At 37.5% G+C, this 16,717-nt stretch overlaps 1 protein-coding gene across 6 annotated transcripts; it reads left to right on the forward strand.

The window, feature by feature from the left end:
- The first annotated feature begins 201 nt into the window (after positions 1-201).
- Positions 202-5,046, forward strand: LOC103449566 (BEL1-like homeodomain protein 1). Of its 6 annotated transcripts, none has more exons than XM_070808918.1 (7): positions 396-600; positions 808-962; positions 1,149-1,224; positions 1,826-2,734; positions 3,137-3,510; positions 3,692-3,752; positions 3,856-5,046. In XM_070808918.1, exons 4-7 carry the CDS (start codon positions 1,895-1,897, stop codon positions 4,690-4,692), a joined length of 2,112 nt encoding a protein of 703 aa, XP_070665019.1. In that variant the 5' UTR covers positions 396-600; positions 808-962; positions 1,149-1,224; positions 1,826-1,894; the 3' UTR covers positions 4,693-5,046. The 6 variants fall into 6 exon arrangements, with proteins under 6 accessions (XP_008387114.2, XP_008387113.2, XP_070665019.1 ...); XM_008388890.4 differs by having other exon boundaries at positions 396-551; XM_070808920.1 differs by having other exon boundaries at positions 409-551; positions 808-980.
- The last annotated feature ends 11,671 nt before the right edge of the window (positions 5,047-16,717 follow it).

Consider the following 16,717-nt stretch of genomic DNA (forward strand, 5'->3'; position numbering starts at 1 on the left):
GGTAATAACAGAGACAAACACAGATTAACTTCTCACAGGCATTAAAGTTGTTGTTATAGTGGTTGGTCCTGTGTTCCTTAGAAATTTAATTGCTTTATCTTCAAACTCTGGAATCCAACCACAAAAAATATCACAAAAGAAAAAAGATATAAAAATTATATAACAAATAACATATATGAAAAAGACAAGCAGATATTTAACATTGAATTGAAGAATAGGACCCTCCACACAACCTTCTCCTTCATCATCTTCCTAGCCTTATTATTATTTATTTTTATATTAAGCTTTGGTGTTGAGGGAGACGTTTCCTCGTTTTTCAGCTGTTTGTAATCTTCTGCCAAACCTTGGAATAAAATTTCATTATATTATAGCAGTGCTAATCTTGCTTAATTTTTGTTAGAATTCAGATCTAGCTCTTTCCATCCACCTCTCTCTCAAAAATTAAGAAAAAGGGTTCTTTGTTCTCATCAAAGGGTTCCAGATTTGCATCAAACGATTTAAAAAGAGTGTCAAATCGGAAGCGCTCTCTCCTGTTTCTGATCTATTCGCAGGTACCTTCAAAAAAGCAGTAAACCAACGCAGATGAAGAAATTTTATTAGGTTAATTACTTGCTTACAGTTTTCCTTTTCATTTTAAAATGAAAAAGTTTTTTTTTTTTTGGTTGAAAAATAAAAAAAGTGGGGGGAGGGGGCCTAAATGTGTGGATAATGAGGTGAATGAAATGAAATGAATAAAGATGGGTATCTTTTTCTCTCAAAGACCTTTTAACCCCATCTCTCCCTTTACTCTATTTTTTTCCTTTTCAGTGGGGGAAGTTGCAGAGATTTTGAGTCTGACAGAAGGCCCCTTTCCTTTTCTTTCCTTTCTCCTACCTCTTCTAAATTATTATATGTGCAAGGTGGAAGGAAGACTGATAAAATCTCAATAGAAATATAGACCGCTGTGTGTCTTCACTCAATTGGTGCTTCTCTCTTTCCATGTATATATAGAATTATTATTGTTTGTAGCTGCCTTAGCTTATATCATGTATTTTAGCTTTAACTGTTTAGTCATCTCTCTCTCAACACTCGGTCTCTCTCTCTCTCTCTCCCTCCCAATTTCATGGATTTTGGTGTCACTGTTAGTGAAATTCTTGTTTCATTTGCAGTGCAGAGAAAGATGATCATATCATGAAGCACGTGTACATACTACTCATCAGCAGATTTCCATCACACCAGCAGCAGGTACCTAAAATTTTATTATTAACTAAATACTATAATGAATTCCTTTGACTCTTTCTCTCTTTCAATCACTGTACCTCTCTCTCTCTCTCTCTCTCACTCTCTCTTTCCATATCTCTCTCTATCTCTCTCTTTCCCTCTATATAAAGCCAATATACTCTATCCCTTACTTTTACCTAAATTCTCTCTCGAAGCAGTAAGAAACTCAGAGCTGCTTGGACATGATCAGTAAAAAGAACCCAGAAACTAGATCTTCAAATCCAAACCTTTGTGTTTGCATCTCTTAATACTGATCAGTTTTACGCTGATTGGTTTCCGATAGTTTCTTGTTGATTTATCTTTGATCGTCTTTCTGAAGCCCGATTCAGAAGCTACAAATCATTTCTCACTCCTCCAACAATCATGTATATAATTATAAACATATATTTATATGCATGATGGTGACTTTTTGAGAGAGAGAGAGAGAGAGAGAGAGAGAGAGGGGTTCATGTGTGTGTGTTGTTGTTTGTATGGGGAGAGTTGGTAGTTGGATGTGTATATGATATGTTGATGTGAATTGTGAGAAACCCTTTTGTATTATACTAACGTAGTCTCCTTTCATCAGCTCTGAAGTAAACACCTAAGTCACTTCGTCAATAATACTAGAGGCATCGACTCTTTTATCGGTCGAGACATGGCGACCTACTTTCATCACCACCGCGGCAACTCATCGGAAATCCAAGCCTCCTCCGACAGTGCCTTACAAACACTCGTTCTCATGAATCCCTCTTATGTCCCTTACTCCGACACTCCACCACCACCACAGCAACAACAACAGCCTCAAACCCCACCCGCCGCCACCAACCTTGTTTTTCTCAACTCAGCCGCCAATTCCCTCACTCACCACCCCTCAACTCTCTCCCACGCGCCGCCCTCTCACCACCAGCAATTTGTCGGCATCCCGCTAGCGCAAGACCCCAACAGCAACAGCTCCCAATCCATGCACCACCCCCATCATGACATCTCCACACTGCATGCCTTCATGCCTAGAATTCAGACTCAGTACGCGCTTTGGAACTCAATTGACCCGACCGCGGCCGCGCGTGACACCCCACGCGCTCAGCAGGGCCTGTCTTTGAGTCTCTCCTCTCAGCAGCCGGGTTGGTCGTTCCAGGGGGGCGCCACCGAGAGGGAGGTCCCGTCAGGGGAAGACATTCGGGTTTCCAGCGGGTCAAATTCGTCGGCTTCTGGTGTGACGAATGGGGTTTCGGGTATGCAGAGCGTGCTGCTAAGCTCCAAGTACTTGAAGGCGGCGCAGGAGCTGCTCGATGAGGTTGTGAACGTTGGGAATGGGATGAGGACTGAGCTGCCAAAGAAGGGTAATGGGCAGCAGAGTAAAGCGGCGGCTGAGTCGGCCGCCGGGGACTGTTCAGTAGGCGGTGAAGGGAGTGGAAAGCGTGCGTCTGAGTTGAGCACTGCTGAGAGGCAGGAAATTCAGATGAAGAAGGGAAAGCTAATCAACATGCTTGATGAGGTATTGGCTGATATGCTTTGTTAATTTGTTGAGATAATTATTTGTTTTAATGATATTTGATTAATATTTTTCTGTTTTATTTTTTGTTAAATTTTCAATATTTGAATTTTTGAACTCAATACGTCTTTCAATATTGCGAAATGGGTTTTGATTTGTCTATGAATTAGAGGACATATATGAGTTTGAAAATTTATTATAATGTTTTTGTGTTAAATATGTAATATGTTTAGCAATAAAATTACTGAAAGCGTTTTAGTAACAAAATTTTAACAAGACCTAAGCTCTTCCTTAATATTGAAATTTTTTGTTTTCATTGAGATTGAGTGATTGAATTGTCACATGATATTTTGCAATTTCAATTTTGAATTAATTTTGTGTGTTGTACTATTTTGTTGGTTGAAGGTTGACCAAAGGTACAGGCAATACCACCGACAGATGCAAATGGTAATTTCATCATTCGAGCAAGCAGCTGGAATTGGCTCAGCAAGAACATACACTGCTCTGGCACTGCAAACAATATCAAAGCAATTCAGGTGCCTGAAGGACGCCATAACGAACCAAATTCGATCCGCAAACAAGAGCTTGGGAGAAGAAGATAGCGTTGGAGGCAAGATTGAAGGCTCAAGGCTCAAATATGTTGACCATCAGCTGAGGCAGCAAAGGGCTCTCCAACAATTGGGAATGATCCAGCACAATGCTTGGAGACCACAAAGAGGATTGCCCGAAAGATCTGTTTCCGTTCTTCGCGCTTGGCTCTTCGAACACTTCCTCCACCCGTAAGTATTCTCAGAATAATCCACACAAGTCCGATTCACCGAAAGGGTTTGTGTGTTTTTGCATTATGTAGTCTTGGCAAGATGCAGTCGTATACTAAGAATTTTTTTTTCACAATTTCCCCCTTTTTTTGCTATAAGTTTTTAACGTAATGTACTAAGAAGGATTGGATTTTGGTTTCAGATATCCGAAGGATTCAGACAAGCACATGCTTGCAAAACAGACTGGACTTACTAGGAGTCAGGTACTCAAATCCATCCACATTTTTCGTTCGTGAAAAATCTTTCTTTCTTGATAATTAGTTGTGGAAATCGGCATGCTGATGAGCTTGAGTACTGATTATGCAGGTTTCCAATTGGTTTATAAACGCTCGGGTCCGGCTGTGGAAGCCAATGGTGGAGGAAATGTACATGGAGGAAGTGAAGGAGCAAGAGCAGAATGGATCATCTGAGAAAATGAGCAAGAGCAATGGGGACTCAGCATCAAAGTCCACAGCTCCACAAGACACTGAGAACCAAACAACAAGCACTTTCAACTTCAAACAAGAGAATTCGGTGAATCACAATCTCGCTGCTCATCCATCAATTTCGATTTCCCAAGCCTCAACATCGCCCACAAACATGGTTCGGAACCAGTCCGGATTCACTCTCATTGGGTCATCAGAACTCGATGGGATTACACAAGGTAGTCCAAAGAAGCCTAGGAGCACCGAAATTATGCACTCCTCAAATGGTAGTGTCCCGCGTATGAATATTGAGGCCCAAGAGGTGAACAATGAGCAAGTTTCTATGAAATTCGGGGACGAGAGGCAGGGCAGAGATGGCTACTCTTTCATGGGAGGGCAGACTAATTTCATCGGAAATTTTGGGCAATACCCGATTGGGGAAATTGGCAGGTTTGATGCAGACCAATTCGCACCAAGGTTCTCGGGCAACGGTGTCTCTCTCACTCTAGGTCTTCCTCACTGCGAAAACCTCTCCATGTCCGGAGCTCACCGCCATCAAACTTTTCTCCCAAACCAAAACATTCAGCTGGGGAGAAGAGTAGACACTGGTGAAACAAATGATCAGTTTGGTGCCATAAACACTTCAGCTTCTCACTCTTCCGCTGCTGCATTCGAAAACATCGACATTCAGAACCGAAAGAGGTTCGTAGCCCAATTGTTACCAGACTTTGTGGCGTGATCCTGACGCAAATAATTTAAGATGGCCTTGAAGAAGCTTGACCGATTGCAGGGGGGATGCCAATGCCATTGCTTCCTTATGTGATCTTCTTCTCAGCATTTCTTTCTATGCCCTATAAATTACTTGGGGAACAAGGAAGAAATGCATATGGTAGTGTAAAGAAAGAAGAATTTACTTTTAGTATAGGTATATACTTCTCTGCATAGAAGAATTCCAGTTCTTAGACAGCTTTAGGATTTGAGATCATATGGTTGAGGATTGTATATTATTTTGTTTAAGTTTTGGAGATGGATAGACGGATTGGTGTAAAACTTTAGTTAATTGGCATGGGTATACCATTATATATTGATATTATTAACTTTGCTATGCTAATGTGTACTTCAAAATTTTATTTTATTTTTGTCGGTGGGGTGAAATTTCTTAAGTGTTAAGTTTCGAACCTATAAGTTCCGAACTTACTCTTTGCCTAAATAATAATAAATAAATAAAAAAAATAATAGTGTTAGGTATGAGCTCAACTAAAATAAAGAAAATAATGCATACTTGTTAGATCCTCTCCAATGTAACAAAGAAAGACACGCATATGTGTTGATTTGCAGTAAACTAATTAAAAAGATATTGATATCTTCGTTTCGAATCTATAGAAAAATGGATTTACAATGCCTTTAGTCTCACAGCATAAAAGTGGAGATCCCATAAGACATTGTCGGCAATATTCTAATGCTCGAGAGAGAGGAAGTGAGAACTTTGAGGCATAAGACAAAAACCAAGAACACCAAATACCATATAAAGGAGTAATGCTGGAAAATCAACAATTTAGATTAAAATTTATAAATTATATAACGTGATTATTGATGATTGGTGAATTACGTAAGTGTTGATTAACACAAACTTTATATCGTGATTATTGATGATTAGTGAATTACTTAAGTGTTGATTAACGTGCTTATTTCCTATTAATGACACATCACATGATTTACAAATTTGGTCTAAAAATTAGTCTACCTAGCATTTTTTTTGAGATAAAACACAATGAGGGAGGCCATTTTGTTTTGTTTATGTTGTTTTAGGATTCTCCTATCCAAGGAGACCAATGTCAATAAGATTGACCCACGTTTGCTTTGAGTTTGAACAAAGAGCTTTTAGTGTCTTTAGTGAGGAACATAAAGTTGTATTAATAAAGGCCAAGTGTATTTTAAGTCTGGAGTTAAGTAGTATCAAAATGGATTATGAGGTTCCATTTTAATCAGTTTGTATCTATATGCTCATGTGTCAATCATTTGATATTTGACCAACAAAAAGTTTAAATTAGTTTTTTTATTATTTTTGTTCAAACGATAGATCTTATTAGATTAGATATTAGATTAGCTACCGACGATGTTTGAACCCACGCCGTCATGCAAGAGCTCAACACAATTCCACCACTATGGTAAATGACCACTTGCTTAAATTAGTTAAGTCTCAAATTGTTGGGTTATTATTATTATTATTTTTTTCTCTTTCTTCTGTTGGGGTTCAATATGAAAAAAATTGGAACCTCTTGAATTTATTTTGGTGTATGAAATTCCAGGTTCTAGCAAACACTATAAAAAATGGTATTGTAACCCAAAAACGATTTTAGTTATTTTTAAAGCACATCAAAACCGACTTGTAAATCTCAAACTTTACTCCACCTCATATATTTTTCAGACAAGTCAACAGAACAAAAAAAACTGCCCACCAGAGCATAAAAATTTCCAATAAATATACTTTTGCATGTAAAATTGAGACAATTCTCACTGACATCTATATTCAGATAGGGTATTCATACTTACAAAATTAGACCTTGATTTGCTTTAACACTTGTTTCATGAACTACAATTTCAGAGTAAAGAATGGTTGCTAGCCAAATTAACTAAACAAATAGAAATACAAAATGAATATTGGAAGGCATTAAATTAAATTTGAGGATTCAATTTAGACCCTCTCCTCTAACCAACTAATTGTTCCCTGGAGGGTTTGATTTCGCATCAGAATTCAAAAGGGCAAAGCTCCCTGTTATCTCTGTTTGCCCCTCTCTCTCTCTCTCTCTCTCTCTCTCTCTGAGTGGTCAAGTGGGTCTTTCGGGTTTGAGGCCCATCGATATATGAGGTAAATGAGGCCTAACATGTTGGATCAAATATTTTTGAGCCCAAATTTTACTTCTTTCTTTTGATCTGTATATAAAATTAGAAGTTTGGGTTTTTATGTAATAATTATTTTGTTTTCAGTTTTTTATTTTACATTTTATTTTCTTGAAAACTGAAAACACATTTATGAACTACTTTTAATTTTTATTTAATAAAATAAATGAAAACTGGAAATAAAAAAATTGAAAATTAAAATCTGAAAGTCAAAATGTGAAAAATACTTTATTGAGTTTTTAAATTTGATTTTCAATTTTCACTTAGCAAGGCCCTCTGAACTAACCTTATTCAAAATTTCCTCCTCGTCTCAGTTTGGTTCTAGCCCTTATAGCATTTTCTTTTAGTTAGTTTTCTTCACTTCGATAAATGAAAGCAAATCTCAATTTGACATAAAATTTGAAAAATATGAAGCAAACTAAAATGTTATGAAAGATTATAGAGGTCATAATCAAACTGAAATTATTCCATTGGATATCCACTTTATGTGATTAATCTCATATAATGTAAATACATCATTGTATAAAAAGAAGTTGCAAGTGAGGGATTGTCCTATTAGAAAAGGTATTTCTGCTCAACTTACTATTTCCTGAATTCTTAGTTTGGTTTACATTAGTAATATTATTTGTAATAAAATATTAAAAATATAATTTATTAACCCTAACTACAAAGTATGATTAATCTCATATAATGTAAATACATCATTGTATAAAAAAAAGTTGCAAGTGAGGGATTGTCCTATTAGAAAATGTATTTCTGCTCAACTTACTATTTCCTGAATTCAAACTCTCTTCCATCCTCTTAGTCTGGTTTACATTAGTAATATTATTTGTAATAAAATATTAAAAATATAATTTATTAACCCTAACTACAAAGTATGGTTGACAATGGAATCCCCAAACTAACTAACTCAAAGAACTTGAGAAACTTAAATATAAACATATTTAATTATAGGATTTTCTCGCAAATGAATCTTTATATGATGGAAAGTCTAATCGATGGGGGTGGAGGGAGGTGAGAGAGTGAAATCCTCCCGGTAGGGAGTTGAGGGAGAATATTTTCTATTGGGGTGTGTATCCACACACCCCTTTTTACTTCTCATACATCCCTTGTTAATTTATGTCCGTTGATTTTATTCAATTCATCCGATCCGACGGCCGAAAACCAAAAGGGTGTGGGAGAAGTAAAAAAGGGTGTGTGGATATCACACCCCTTTCTATTTTTTTGTCAATAAGATGAACGGCCTTTAGTTTAATGCTTTTGGGTTAAACCATTACACATCCTTTTTTGGCATTTATGCATTGTTTAATCCATGTCAGCATATTTGACAATTTTTAGACAGAATTAACAAAAAAAGGCAATGTAGAGCGAATTTTAAGTTTTAGGGAGTAAGGTGGTGACTTTTGATTTTTTCAGGGAGCAAAGTGAGATCAAAATTGAGTTTAGGTGCGTAACTAAAACTACACCTCATAATACTAACAGAAGTTCTAATGAAAGTGGCAATATAGGGCGAATTTTGAGTTTCAGGAGTAAGTGGTGACTTTTGATTTTCAGGGAGCAAAGTGAGATGAAAAAAAATGAGTTTAGGAAGCGTAGCTAGAAATATGCCTCATAATACTAACAAGGGGTGTGCTATTCACACACCATTTTTTACTTCTCACACACCCTTTGTTAATTTTTGCCCTTTGATCTTCTTTAATTCAGTCGATCCGACGGCTGCAAATTAAGAGAGTGTGTATGAAGTAAAAAGGGGTGTGTGGATATACATGTAGGCAATATTATTTACATGGATGCAAATTTCATCCAAGTTTGAATTGACGAAACTCCACCTACAAAACAAGAAAAATTGTTAGCTAATTCGACGAACACCTGAGAAAAAGATAGAGGATGTTCGCCAAAGGGCCTCTGATGCCTAAGTTAAAGAACAATTTAAGATAAACTAGAATAACGAGAATGCTGCGTAGTAAGTGAGGATTATTGATTTCCTTGTTGGACTTGACTATTTGTTAAAGAGACTCCCATGCAGTTGGGAGGGAAAACCGCTATGTTCTGTTAGTGTGATGCAGACCAGTCTCTGCAGACAACTATAGGAAGTCTTGGGGAGGCCTCCGATAGATAGTGGCACCATGGCGCTGGACTCAAGGGGAGACTCCAAGAGTCGACCTAACATGCCCGACCCTAATATTCCCAAACACCAGGGTAGGCATGTGCTGGCCAACACCCGAAGGTGACGAAGCCATACTAGAATGTATGAGAACTAAAAACAATTAAGTGACATAAATAAAACTTGTAAATTTAATTATAATGAATATGCAATTGTGGAACGTGTTCAGAACATGCAACTAAACCGAGACACTAAAAAGGAATAAGATAAAATTGAACGAGTAAAGGAATGGGTCCTACACCAAGAGGATTCGAAGATGCCAATGCGGAAGTGCCTTGACGCGGGAATTGTATGCCTTGATTCTAAGTCTTGAGGGGGCGTAAAACAAGACATGAGTGGACCAAGTTGATATATAAGTAATACTAACATAGTTATTCAACAATGTACTAACCCCCAAAGTTTATGAAAACTCAATAGTATAATATGTAATAGGTTTTCCGAAAACCCTAACATGCCATAAAACCTTCAATAAGATATATATCATATATAGTGTGCTAAATAATGGTATCATCTCCTGCCTGAAGGTATATAAAATCTTATATAAGTAAAACAAGACATGAGTGGACCAAGTTGATATATAAGTAATACTAACATAGTTATTCAACAACGTACTAACCCCCAAAGTTTATGAAAACTCAATAGTATAATATGTAATAGGTTTTCCGAAAACTTTAACATGCCATAAAACCTTCAATAAGACATATATCATATATAGTGTGCTAAATAATGGTATCATCTCCCGCCTGAAGAAATATAGAACTTTTCCAACCGAAACCATATAAATATCTTCCGCCCATAGGCATTACAACCCTGGCCAAAGCCAATATAAGTATCTTCCGCCCGTAGGCACTACAACCCCAGGCCAAAGCCATCTAAAAACGTCCGGTTGAAGCCAAATATAAATATCTTCGCCCGTTGGCAGTATCATTATATATATATTTATCTCAAAACAGAGCTCAATGACTAAAACGTCATATCGTAAGACCACGTTCATAAGTAGGTATATAATCATCAATCATATATACCACAAAGTACGTAAAGTCGAATAAGCATGATAATTCATAAAGTGTGAAACCAATTTACTTATAAACGTTTTATAAAACATAGACATAAAATCATGCTTTTCATGTATGCATTTCTAATAGTAAAATATGCATTTTAGAAGGGGTCCACTCACAGATACTTCGCCGTCGAAGAGCCATGCAAACTAGAGAGGACGGAAACGCCATAAACAATTACACCTAACCACATAAAAGGTCAAATTAATAAAACTTTATTCAAATGATTGAATTTCAGGAAACAAACGTCATAAACGGATCCAGGACGTAAAAAAACATGAGAGGAGACCTCAGGTACCCCCACGCGTCGCCATGGGGTGGCGGCCCGGACGGCCATGAGCCGATTTGAGTCGCTGGCAAGTTGACCGAAAAAGTCGTCAGCGCCGCCGTGAAGGGCGACGAAGCACAGTACCTCTGGTGGAGGTGCTTGTGCTCCATGCACCGGCCAGGACAAATGTCCACACGTAGTCCCATGAGCTGGCTGGGTTTCTGGGATCCAACTGGGTTTTAACTAGATTAGGGTTTGGGCCACAAGGTTGGGCCTAGGTTCAATTGGGTTTAGGCCTAAGTTCATTGGGCCGAAGGCTTGAGTTTAATGGGTCTTGGGTCACGAATATGGGTTTGGGGTAATTGGGTTGGGCTAGCCAAACGGGCCAAGTTCTATGGCCCAACAAGTTGGGCTGGTCTAGGGTGGTAGACCGAGTTTTGACCCATTTACAGGTCAGGTTTGGCCGATTCGATAGAGAAGAACACCGAAGCATTCCCAACTCTGATCAACCCCAAAAATCGGCCAACATAAAACATGCCATAGATAGATTTAAAGTTATAAAGAAGGGGAAGAGAACCATACCTAAATTGGTCCAGCCGTGGCTGGAGTTAGCTGGAAAATAGCTTAGAAGTCACGGGACTCGCCGGAGAGGGTTGTTAGGTTCTCTATGCTTCACATAGGAGAATGGAGATAATGATGAATGCCCATCACGTGGTGATGGTGGTGGTGTCGTCGTTTGTCTTGGTTGGGTGTGTGGTGTTCGAGGGAGAATAATGCAACGAGGGAAAGAGATGGAGAGAGTGAGTTGTGAGAAAGAGAGCTCGGGGGAGAGCACATAGAGAAAGAGAGAAGTGAGGCAAATAAGGAGAAAGAGAGAGGTGAAGTGTTTAAAGCCGGGGGACAAAATCAAGGGTAGGCATCTTGGGCACACCAAACAAGACTAAAAACAAAAATAAAATATCTAGCCCGAAAACCAATTAAATTACCAAAATACCCTCGTTCCAAAATCCGTAAAATTAATCGGGACGAGTTGTTACAATCTACCCCCGTTAAGAAAATTTCGTCTCAAAATTTGAAATAACATACTATAAATACATAACTACCGAAGATAGGAAAGAATATATGTATAAAGAAGAAATCAAGTCAAAATGGTTGCAACAAAGGGAATATGCCACACTGTCGCAAGTGGGTTGCAAAATCCTCTTTCATGCCTCCAAGCTCTTACTTTCGTCCCCCATCAACATAATAGTTGAAACATACTTTATTAAGATATAAAGTCGAAATTGTATAACAACGAATGGTAAAAAATATGTACGTATAATACAATAACGTCAAAATAGATATGTACTAACATAGAGGTCGAAAAACTCGTACTAAAAATCACAACTGAAAATGGAAGTGGGTCCCTCCCAAGCATTTGAAACATCACTTACTCCGAGAGTAGATGTGTGTGTTTGGGTTAAGCCCCAATAATAACTAAACAGTAATAACACTTGTAGACGGGTCTACCTGCCCACTTGCTTAACAAACCCGAATATGCCATCGATATTACAGTTGGCCGCCTACGATATTGACACCACATTGTTGTCTCAATAAGCAAGTAGTAATTTCCTAAGGGTGCAAACATACCAATTTGTCCGACCCGAAGTCAACAACAACACAAGCACACAGTTTCTTAATCATACAATCCAACATTTGAAAACCAATTCGTAAAACTCCATTGTCCAACCAGTGCTGCTAATAGAATCTATCAACCCAGTCTCAAACAGTCCCATACTCAAACTGAAAATAAAAACTATCGTCGTAACTACTCCAAAAGAGATCGGTGCAAAATCTAATCATTCAGAAACCACAAATCAAAAGAACGCAACCCGTCATTCAAGATTTATATAGTTCGTTCAGAATGTCCAACAATCTGCAAATAAAAATATGATGTTGGACAAACAACCTAGTACTCAAGGCCTCCATGAAAACTTCACAAAACTTAGAAGTGAAACGTGCACTACGATGAGGTACAAAAGTGACGATTGATAGGAGCATATTTATGCCACTTTGTTATCTTGTTTCTTTGTATTTACTTAGTTAATTTCCATTTATTGTAGTAATTTAAGTTATTTTCGTATTATTGTAGGTCCAGGTGGTAAAGATGACAATAAATAGCCAAATGGAGCAATTTGGAGTAGTTTTGGACTTGGATTTGATAACATGCGTGGATAGCATATGGGCTGGATGTTTTTGGTGTTTAAATGGTGTTAGATATGTGCTAAAATCTAGAGATATTAAAGTTGAGGCTTGGAAGGCAAGGAATTACACAAGAAAGAGGAATCCTAGTAGGAGAGGAGCATTATCTTATCTTATCTTATCTTATCTTATCCTATCTTATCCAACATTATCTTATCTTATCTCCAGCTGCAAGGAGGAACCTAATCACGTTCCAACACTCTCTACCTGATTCTTAAGAGTCCTAAAATAATTCAAAATGCCAAAACCTTTTCCTCATTGGATTTAGCCGTTTCCCTTATATATATGAAATTCCTGCAACGATTTAAGGGGTGCCACACCTACCATTCATCAATTGAAGTTGCTGGAATTTTCAGAGTTCTTTCTATCTTTGTTTTAAGTGTCAATGTTTATTTTAGATTGTTTTTCAATTATGATGAACATGTGTAACTAAGTTTCTTTTTAGCTAGAGGTGAATTCAAAGCCATGATCATATGTTTATATAAATTGATTACATCCAGTTATTGTTTCATAAAACATGAATGCAATTTACTTATCTACTTTATAGAGAACTTATTCTTTTATGTTTATTAAGGATGCATACTTAGTTTGCATGTAGAGATTTGATGCTAGAATATAAGCGAATTCCACCTAATCGTTATGAACTTATATTTGTAAGTAGTAAAAGTCATTAGTCATGATTGAGTTAAGTAAATCCTTGGTAGGAGTATCATGCTTTTCATAGTTACGAATGCTTTGTCAATGCTTATGATTTTCACAAAACTTAATGATCTTTGAGATGTATCTCTATCATGCTTTTCATAATTAGGGAACTTGAGAAGAATAATTTGGTTGCATCGCTGAGTCTAATTTAATGAACTTAGGAAAATCTGAAAGTTAATTAGTGTTGTTCACAATTAATTTGGGGCATTGTCATTCATGGTTTATAGAAAGAATAACTGGAGATCGATTTGTATGCATATGATTCATGTGTGGAGAAGAATCTTTTAGGTATCCTTTCATCCATATTTCATTCACAGCTTAATTTACTTGCTGCTATTTACTTTTATTTTAATCAAATTCGTCCAAAATCTCCCTCTCATTGTTTTGTTGTTAGTTTAACTTAGTTTTCAATTTTATAAGTTTAATTTGTGTTGATTAGCATCCCTTCTAATCTCCAGAATATAATGATACATACTTACTCGTACTACAATTGCATAATTTATAGGGTTTAATTTGTGTGTTAGTTTCTACCACATCAACGATACACCGAGAACTAGAACAATGTGATTCATAATGCCTACGCAAGCTAATTCATTGAAAAATTTCTTTCAGATTTAGCGAATAGCAATGTCGAGAAGGCTAAGTGAACACTCATGAATTTAAGGGTCAAAACAAATCCATCAAAGCTAGGAAACAAGATAATTGGAGTGAATGCGTAGCTTTGATGCAAGAACACGTGTAAGTACCTAACTTGATTTAGTGGTGGTAAGTCGAGATGGTTGAGTGTGGACTCGACTCGGTTGGTGGTTAAAAGTAATCTGATAGATGGGAACTCAAACCTTTTCCCCATTCCAATTTTCACAACAACTTAAGGGACATTCAAACACCAATGGTAATAATTCGCTCGATAGGATGTTAATGGGTGATTGAATGACTGATGGTTCCTGATAAACTTTCGGATCTAAGTGGTTCTCCTGAATAGTTTATTTGCTATAGAAAGGGTACAAAGTGAGATGATATGAAGTGTTGTAGGGCAAGCTCGAACCTAAAGTTAACTAAAATGCTTTCTAGTGCTAGGAGGTGAAACTGGGATTACGGTCGAAATCGATGTCAATCGAGACGTCAATCCAACAAAGTCTAGGATGAAGAATTCTACAAAGTGGTTGAAGGTATAGTCCTCACAGACTGGTAGATAATACGTTGAGTGAGTTAACCAACAAGTATCGAAACGTCATCATAGTCTCCACGTGTACAAGGTGGTTTGTATAGGAAATCTATGGTGACACTCGCCTACTTTCATTCGCATCCCCATTAGGTCCCCAATAAACCTATAAGGACAGCCATGGATAAACCCGATAGCTTCAATCTCACTGCTTCCATTTCAAACTTAGCTATTTCTGTGTGAAACACATTACAACTTCTTTCGTCAAAAGGATGTAACATTTCTCGTTGTAGAGAAAACGTCACTAGATTCTATATCACAGAAGATCGTTATCAGCTCTAGGTTAAAGATATGATAGTTCACATCATGTGGTTCCAATCGTCAATAGGCACACGCGTTACTCAATCATGCTGCTTCAGCGTGCAGTCAAACATTTAATAATAATACACCACCTCAGAATTCAAAAAATGTAAAAGCTACAATCAAATGAGACAATACCCCGTTGTTAGGAACTTCATTCACCGTCAGCATTGCAACAAAATTGACTGGTTTCTTAACCAAAAAGGAGATAGGGCTAAGCACAAGGAATCATTAAGAACTATTGAAAGAAAATGACAAAACTAAGGACATTTCGCATTTCACTACACTTGTGGGTATTTTCAATTTCCAATGGCCATAATCCCTTTTGAAAATTGATGAGAATAACGTCTGCTACCTAAGAAACTCCCAAGAAACGTATATACTTTAAACAAAAACAACATTCGAATAATTTGACGTACAAATGACTGTTGATGTTTAATGAACCTGGCCTCATGGTTGAAGTAAGCAAGAAGGTTATCGATAGAACAATCACCAAGAATTGCTCTAAGGGTCCACACGAATTTCCTTAGTGGGAACGAGGCTGAGAGTATTGGTCCGATCCCACCAAACTACCATTTACTAAACTTTGTAACAACTAGCGTTTACTCGCTTTCTCCAACACGAACTTCGAATGTTTTGAATAATTTCCATAAAGCTATGACCCTGCCCACCATTTTTAAAGAACACATATCCCAAAGTGACATCACCGATTTAGGTCTTCCAAATTCAAACCACTTAGATTTTTCCGTTTCACCACATTCCTGTGTAGATATGGCTCTACCCGCAATTCCTAAGGAACGCATGTTGTAGAGTAACATTACCGTTTTGGGTCTCCCGTTGGTCTTAACCAACTCATACCATTAAGAACTTTCCGTATCCAAACACTCATATGCAGATTCAACTCTGCCCGTAATTCCTAAGGAACGCATGTTGTTGAGCAGCATTGCCACTTCGGACCTGCAGTTGGTCTTAACCAGACTTCCTCTTATTGAGATTTCCAGTTCACGTCACTTCATTGGAAAGCCAACTCTACCCACAATTCCTAGGGAATGTATGTTGCAGAGTATCGGTCCAATGTTGAAAGTCGTCCACCAATCCATTTCTTCATTGATGAGGCACAATCTCAACACGAAATTTCTTATTTTTCAATAGAATGTGACTATTCAAGCAGAATGAGGGTTGCACCACCATGCCGAATGATAATAAATCTAGAAGTCGTGACATCCAAATAATGTCAAGATCGACACATTACTACAGTAATAGAAAATCCTAAGTATGCTCTGAACAAACTACGCTCTGATACCAAATTGATGCGCCCGAACCTAATATTCACCAAACACCAGGGTAGGCACGTGCTGGCTGACACCCGAATGTGACGAAGCCATACTAGAATGTATGAGAACTAGGAACAATTAACTGACATAAATAAAACTTGTAAATTTAATTATAATGAATATGCAATTGTAGAACGTGTTCAGAGCATACAACTAAACCGAGACACTAAAAAGGAATAATATAAAATTGAATGAACAAAGGAATGAGTCCCACACCGAGAGGACTCGAAGATGCCGATGCATGAGTGCCTTGGCGTTGGGATTGTACGCCTCGATTCTAAGTCCTGAGGGGGTGCAAAACAAAACATGAGTGGACCAAGTTGATATATAAGTAATACTAACATAGTTATTCAACAATGTACTAACACCCAAAGTTTATGAAAACTCAATAGTATAATATGTAATAGGTTTTCTGAAAACCTTAACATGCCATAAAACCTTCAATAAGACATATATCATATATAGTGTGCTAAATAATGGTATCATCTCCCGCCCGAAGGCATATAGAACTTTTCCGACCGAAACCATATAAATATATTCCGCTCGTAGGCACTACAACCCCCAGCCGAAACCA

Source organism: Malus domestica, chromosome 12 (genome assembly GCF_042453785.1).
Source record: "Malus domestica chromosome 12, GDT2T_hap1".
NCBI classification, from domain to species: domain Eukaryota; kingdom Viridiplantae; phylum Streptophyta; class Magnoliopsida; order Rosales; family Rosaceae; genus Malus; species Malus domestica.

Bases quoted from the DNA above. Each gene is read 5' to 3' on its own strand.
- LOC103449566 (XM_008388892.4), top strand. From the start codon at position 1,895: ATGGCGACCTACTTTCATCACCACCGCGGCAACTCATCGGAAATCCAA. The intron at 3,511-3,691 runs GTAAGTATTCTC...TTTTGGTTTCAG, and splicing joins TTCGAACACTTCCTCCACCC to ATATCCGAAGGATTCAGACA. The intron at 3,753-3,855 runs GTACTCAAATCC...CTGATTATGCAG, and splicing joins CTGGACTTACTAGGAGTCAG to GTTTCCAATTGGTTTATAAA.